Source organism: Oryctolagus cuniculus, chromosome 3, assembly GCF_964237555.1.
Source record: "Oryctolagus cuniculus chromosome 3, mOryCun1.1, whole genome shotgun sequence".
NCBI lineage: Eukaryota > Metazoa > Chordata > Mammalia > Lagomorpha > Leporidae > Oryctolagus > Oryctolagus cuniculus.
In genome coordinates, this window is record NC_091434.1 from 59057412 (window position 1) to 59064584 (window position 7173).

The 7173-nt window shown below is 44.6% G+C and overlaps 1 protein-coding gene across 1 annotated transcript; it reads left to right on the forward strand.

The window, feature by feature from the left end:
• The first annotated feature begins 1437 nt into the window (after nt 1–1437).
• NEUROD1 (neuronal differentiation 1) lies at nt 1438–5613 on the forward strand. Its single transcript, XM_008258808.4, has 2 exons — nt 1438–1628; nt 3238–5613. The coding sequence occupies exon 2, from the start codon at nt 3249–3251 to the stop codon at nt 4317–4319; it is 1071 nt and encodes a 356-aa protein (XP_008257030.2). The 5' UTR covers nt 1438–1628; nt 3238–3248; the 3' UTR covers nt 4320–5613.
• The last annotated feature ends 1560 nt before the right edge of the window (nt 5614–7173 follow it).

The following is a 7173-nucleotide window of genomic DNA, read 5'->3' on the forward strand; positions in this document are numbered from 1 at the left end:
TTTTATGTATCAGTCTGGAACATGCCTTGCTCAGAAAAAATCAAGAATCCCTATTTAGTCACAAGCATGGATCCTTCCAAAGGGGCTGGAAGCCGCGTGGTCTTTGCTGACTCCCAAGGTCGAGGACACCTCAAATCAGAGGCTTAGAGACTTGAAGGAGTGGTAGCCACCAATTCTTCCCAGCATTGTGCCTTTCTAGAAAGAGAAAGAAAAGACCCATTCAACACAAGCCGGTTCCATCTTCTCTTTGAGGAAGCTTGCCTGAACCAAGTCCCTATTTACATAGATTGGGGACCAAGGACTCCGGGTGTGTCATGGCAGAGTGACAGCCAGAGTGCTTTTAGGTCCAAGTATTTGTTACAAAGCTGAGGCCGCTGGGGCGCGCTGACCAGGGAACCAGAAGGTGTTCCTTGGACTGGCAGGGTGATGGCACCCAGTGGTTGGTTAAAAGGCAGAATTCAAGCACTAGAAAAGCCCTTGGCTCCAGAGCAAGAGCACAAAGGCCACTGGCGATGGGGTCTACGCAGGAACTAGGCCGCTTTTAGCTTAAGATCCTGGGGGTAGAGAGGGCAGGGCGGAGAGTGAGGAGGTCTCCAGGGACAAGGGTAGTTGAGGGTCAGGGCACACGTGGTTGCACGGGTGGTTGGGAGTAGAGTGGTAGGCACAAAATTTCTATACCGAATGAGCTGCAAGCAGGTGATGCACTAGAGAAGCTGGGGGCCAGTCTCAAAGCTGCGTTTGCAGATTAAGCGATTTTCATAAAGTATACGTTTGCCTAGAGGTGCTGATAGGGATTAGAAGCCACTCTGGCGCCGACAAGCAAAGCGTCTGTCAAGGCGAAGAAACCTGGAGGGGACCTCCCAGAGAGGGCATGGAGTCATGATGCCCGGAGACCAGTGCCAGGGTGAGGAATCCAAAAGGAGCGAGGACTCTTCACACCACCCGCTCAGCCCCCCAGCTTCTGCCCTTTTCACCTGTGCCCTACTTCGCGCGTCAACGCAAAGCATTCGCTCTAACCTATAGACCCAGCCCGCCTTAGATTTCCCGCTCCCTTCCCTCAAGTTCCTCGCCCCACTCCCGTGCCCCTCTCCCTTCTGCCGCCTGAAAGGGTTAATCTCTCCTGCGGGTAAAAACAGGTCCGCGGAGTCTCTAACTGGCGACAGATGGGCCACTTTCTTCTGGCCACAAAGGGGCCGGAATGGAGCGCTCCGCGGCATACAAATGGGCAGGTCACGTGGTTCCCGGCTCTTGGCTGGACCGGGAAGACCATATGGCGCATGCCGGGGAGGAAGGAGAAGGGGCGGGGGGGGGGGGTGTAAGGGTGGGGGTTGAGGGGAGCGATTGTCACCAGAGGGCGGGAGAAGAGCAAGGCTGAGCGGGAGCAGGGCGGGGTGGGGGTGGGGGGAGAAGGGAGCGCACAGTCCGGGCGCGTGCGCAGGCGCCAGGCGCAGGGACCTGCTCGCCACTCAGCCGGTGGCCCCGCCCGCGCTCAGCATCACTATCTCGGCTATATAACCTGCGCACCCGCGCCGCCAGGACACGAGGAATTCGCCCACGCAGAAGGCACTGTATCCAGAGGCCCCAGGGTTATGAGACCGTCACTGCTCAAGACCTACTAACAACAACAGGTAATTACAAGCCTTTCATTTTTTTTTTTCCTTTTTGCTAGAGAGTCAACGCAGTAATTGAAGAGCCAGGGCACCTACATATTCTGTATGTGCGTATTTGCAAGCCTATGTCTGTGTGTTGAGACCAGTATCCCTCCCAGTAACTGTCCCCAAATATTCATACATAATGAGTCGCGTCACTCGGTACTCCCTGCACTTTCTCACTTTAAAAAATTTAAAGATTTTTTTGAGTCATTTTAAATAGTATGGGAGCTTCTTGGTATTTTTTTCCAAAATACTCGTAAACTCTGATTACGCATTTTTGCTAGTGATGATATTAAAGTCTTAATAGCAAATAACTACTTAACTTTCTTACTTCTAAGAAAATACAAAAAGCTCCTATTTCCAAGAGTATCTGGTGTGAATGTATTTTATGCACATTGAGAGTGTGTAGCTATTTTTTTCCATGAATGAAAGAGACTTGGATACCTTGATTATACACACTCTGGAAAATAAATCGGGTTCGGAAACAGTTTAGTTGAAAGTGGTGGTGGTGGTGGTGGTGATGGTGAGAGGGGAGTGGAGAAAGAGGGACCCACTCCTGCTACCTGTTACTGCTCCAGGGTCGGCCAGCCCCTTAGGAGAAACTGCTGGAGCCAGAAATTCAGTTGTTTGACTAAAGGCTTTTTATTTTCCTTATTAGAAGCGGCAACTTCACCATTGCCAATCGCTGACCATTGTAATTACTCAATCTTTTAAAGGAAGGTTTGAGGAGAACTTTGAAAAGCCCCAATAAAGAGCGGGCGGCCCTTTCAATGGGTTGTTTATTAGAGAGGAGCCTTCCGCACCTGATCCCCGGCGCGTGGGAGAGCGCTCTGCGCCGCGCCCCCAACCCTCGCCGCCGCGCCGGCGCTTTTGTGCTAGGTGGAAACTCAGTGGAGGATGAGGGATAGGAAGCCAGGAGAGAAAGGCGAGGGAGGGATGGGAGACTCCTGCCCACTTTTGTTGCCAACTGTTTCGTTGAGGGCGAAACGGTTTGGTGCGCATTAGTTTCCTCCCTCCGTGCATTTGCTCCTCAAATCTCCCGTTGCTGTAATCTTCTTAAAAAATCACTGCCACTGTTAAATTACGTAATGGCTCTTTTAACTTAAATCGCTAAGTACCGAGAAACCGGGGCAGAGATGGGGACATGGGATTTTCAAATTCGTCATTTTTTTTTCTTTTTTGGTGGAGTTGTGAGTGACTTTATGCATGCAGGTAAACATGAAGTCGCTGAAAAGTACACTCACTTCCTTCCGCACGCAAGATCCTACCGGGCCATACCACCAGCACACTTAACTTCACACTAGAAGACACACACACATGCGTGAGCGGTGTACACAAACACGTATGCAGCCCCCTCGCCCCCACGTCTGCCCTGACCCCTCTTCTACGTACCAGCGGGGCACACGCGCTGTTATCAAACAATGAATACAGCTTGTCCCCAGAGGCATTCATTTGGTAATGGACGGGTACTTTTCATCACATGCCTTTGTAGGGGGTGAGAAAGCGGGAGCTGAAAGTATGTCTGGATTTTGAGTGTATTTGTCTCCTTTTCTTTCTGTTTGCTCTTCTTCCCTGTTGAATGTAGGAAACCGAACTATGACCAAATCGTTCAGCGAGAGTGGGCTGATGGGTGAGCCTCAGCCCCAGGGTCCTCCAAGCTGGACAGACGAATGTCTCAGTTCTCAGGACGAGGAGCACGAGACAGACAAGAAGGAGGACGACCTCGAAGCCATGAACGCTGAGGAGGACTCGCTGAGGAATGGGGGAGAGGAGGAGGAGGAAGATGAGGACCTGGAAGAGGAGGAAGAAGAGGAAGAGGAAGACGATGATCAAAAGCCCAAGAGGCGCGGCCCCAAAAAGAAGAAGATGACCAAGGCGCGCCTGGAGCGATTTAAACTGAGACGCATGAAGGCCAACGCCAGGGAGCGGAACCGTATGCACGGACTGAACGCGGCGCTGGACAACCTGCGCAAAGTGGTGCCCTGCTACTCCAAGACGCAGAAGCTGTCCAAAATCGAGACGCTGCGCTTGGCCAAGAACTACATCTGGGCTCTGTCTGAGATCCTGCGTTCAGGCAAAAGCCCTGACCTGGTCTCCTTTGTACAAACGCTCTGCAAAGGCTTATCCCAGCCCACCACCAACCTGGTTGCGGGTTGTTTGCAGCTCAATCCTCGGACTTTTCTGCCTGAGCAGAACCAGGACATGCCCCCACATCTGCCAACGGCCAGCGCTTCCTTTCCAGTGCACCCCTACTCCTACCAGTCGCCTGGTCTGCCAAGCCCACCGTACGGTACCATGGACAGCTCTCACGTCTTCCACGTCAAGCCGCCGCCACACGCCTACGGCGCAGCCCTGGAGCCCTTCTTTGAAAGCCCCCTGACTGATTGCACCAGCCCTTCCTTCGATGGTCCTCTCAGCCCCCCACTCAGCATCAATGGCAACTTCTCTTTCAAACACGAACCGTCCGCCGACTTTGAAAAAAATTATGCCTTTACCATGCACTATCCTGCAGCGACCCTGGCAGGGGCCCAAAGCCACGGATCAATCTTCTCGGGCGCCGCTGCCCCTCGCTGCGAGATCCCCATAGACAATATTATGTCTTTCGATAGCCATTCACATCATGAGCGAGTCATGAGTGCCCAGCTCAATGCCATCTTTCACGATTAAGGCACATCAGTTTCACCACTCCCAGGAAATGAACCCACTGTTCTTACAGTGACTGTTGTGTTTACAAAAGGCAGCCCTTTGGGTACTACTGCTGCAAAGTGCAAATGCTCCAAGCTTCAAGTGATATATGTATTTATTGTCGTTACTGCCTTGGGAAGAAACAGGGGATCAAAGTTCCTGTTCACCTTATGTATTATTTTCTATAGCTCTTCTATTTAAAAAAAATGAGACAGTAAAAAAAAAAAATGCACCGCAAATTTGGTGTAGCTGTATTCAGATCATATTAATTATCTGATCCGGATAACAAAATCACAAGCAATAATTAGGATCTATGCAATTTTTAAACGAGTAATGGGCCAATTAAAATATATATAAATATATATTTTTCAACCAGCATTTTACTACTTGTTATCTTTCCCATGCTGAATTATTTTGTTGTGATTTTGTACAGAATTTTTAATGACTTTTTATAATGTGGATTTCCTATTTTAAAACCATGCAGCTTCATCAATTTTTATACATATCAGAAAAGTAGAATTATATCTAATTTATACAAAATAATTTAACTAATTTAAACCAGCAGAAAAGTGCTTAGAAAGTTATTGTGTTGCCTTAGCACTTCTTTCTTCTCTAATTGTAAAAATAATTGCACAATTTGAGCAATTCATCTCACTTTAAGTCTTTCCTTCTTCCTAAAGTAAAAACCAGATCCAGAACTCTCAAGAGGATGAAAAAAATCAAGAGATGCATTCCCTATCAAAACATATCAATTCAATACATTACTTGCACAAGCTTGTATATACATATTATAAATAAATGCCAACATACCCTTCTTTAAATCAAAAGCTGCTTGACTATCACATACAATTTGCACTGTTTCTTTTTCATCTTTTACTCCTTTGCATTCCATTATTTTACGGAAAATCTGAAGCTATTGATGTTTCCAGAAAATATAAATGCATGATTTTTTTCATAGTCACACAAATTGTGGTTTGTCATATATTCATGTAATAAATCTGAGCCTAAATCTAATCAGGTTGTTAATGTTGGGAGTTTATACCTATTGTAGTCAATTAGTACAGTAGCTTAAATAAATTCAAACCATTTAATTCATAATTAGAACAATAGCTATTGCATGTAAAATGCAGTTCAGAATAAGTGCTGTTTGAGATGTGATGCTGGTACCACTGGAATCGGTCTGTACTGTAATCTTGTTTGTAATCCTGTATATTATGGTGTAATGCACAATTTAGAATACACTCATCCAGTTGCAATAAAATAGTATTGAAAATCAGAGCAATTGTTGCATTTCTTCTTATAGTGATTTTGTTAAAAAATATCAATTATTCCTGGGGGGATAACTGTTTTACCAACTGAATTAAAAAAAAAACTAAATATAATTGTAGTGTAAAATGAAAAAGTTTACTTTGGTATATGCACTGGTCTTTTTATCTTGCTTTGAGAGTCACCAGTTCTGTGTAGATCATGAAGGACCTAACCGATATTTAATTATTTGGAATATAGCATTTGATGTGGGAGGGGGGATGGTGCAGACAAATAGCTGCATTTATTTTTCTTTTAGTGGCCTCACTTTCAGATTCCCCACCCCCCATTCTTTTAAATGATAATGCTTTATATTTTTTCTATTGTTTATAACAAGAAGGATTTAGTTAATTATTAACAAACAACATATGAACAAGTACCCTAATTTAGCTTGTCCACACACAGATATATGTAAAAGCGTTACTATTTTCTTGGTGTTCTATTACCTGTACATTTTCATGAGCTGAACAGGTCTTTCTTGGAAATCAGTACTGTTCCAAAGAGAAAGTTATATACTTACAAATATTAGAAGGAAAAGATTTAAAGACTCCAAGAAAGTTCTATGAACATCTTGAGATAATTGCAACCTTTTTTTTTTTTTTTTTTTGCAGGAAAAGGGATAATGAATTATTTGTACTTGGGAGTATACTATTGGTGCTATAATTTTAGGAAGGTGTAATTGTTTTATATTTCCCTTTGGGGTACTGTTTTGTTGTTTCTCATAAACACAATTCACTGGGAAAACACTGATGACTCTAAACACTGTGAAGTCCACTTAATAAGGTTGACATTTCTCTTCTTATGAGAAATGACTGACAGTCATGATTTCTAGGGAATAACTTTTTGGCACTTGTGCCCTGGCTCTACCGTGGTGCTCTGATTACTGTCATTAGTAACTCCATTGTTCCTCCTCTGATTTGGATGCCACATTTGATGACAACCCCCCTTCCCAAGCTTGTTCCTTTAATCTCCTTCTCATTGGTGATTTAGGGGTTCCAGAAAGCTGACCTCATTTAGCAAGCTGCTCCAGAAAAATGTGAGTAATCTAATGGACGGGAACAATTAACCATACTAATAACATTGCCAATGGGGTGACATCAAGCTGTGACAGTAGCAGTATGGAATATTTCAATGTTAAACATGTTTGAGTGCAATTTAAAATACATCATTTTAAAGTGTTTTTCATCAGCCTTCATCATATGACAGAAATACTTTTAAGTTAGTTGCAGCTTTATCCAAAATGAAGCAATCTCATTCCAAGTTGTTGTTTTTAAATCAAGCTGTTGCTTCCTGTATCATGGATTGTTCTCACTGTTCTTGCTTTAATAGATGTAATATTGATATGATATCCAATTCCTTCCAGTCTTTGAGCACAGGACCCTTTGAAATGAACAAACATATCTGATATGATCTACTAAGTAGCTCTATTTCACCTATAATTAAAATGAGATATCTCCATGCATCTAAAAACTGTTGCATTAGTGGACCGAAGAAATAGGAGAATGAATGGCATTTCCAGAATTCCAGCTTT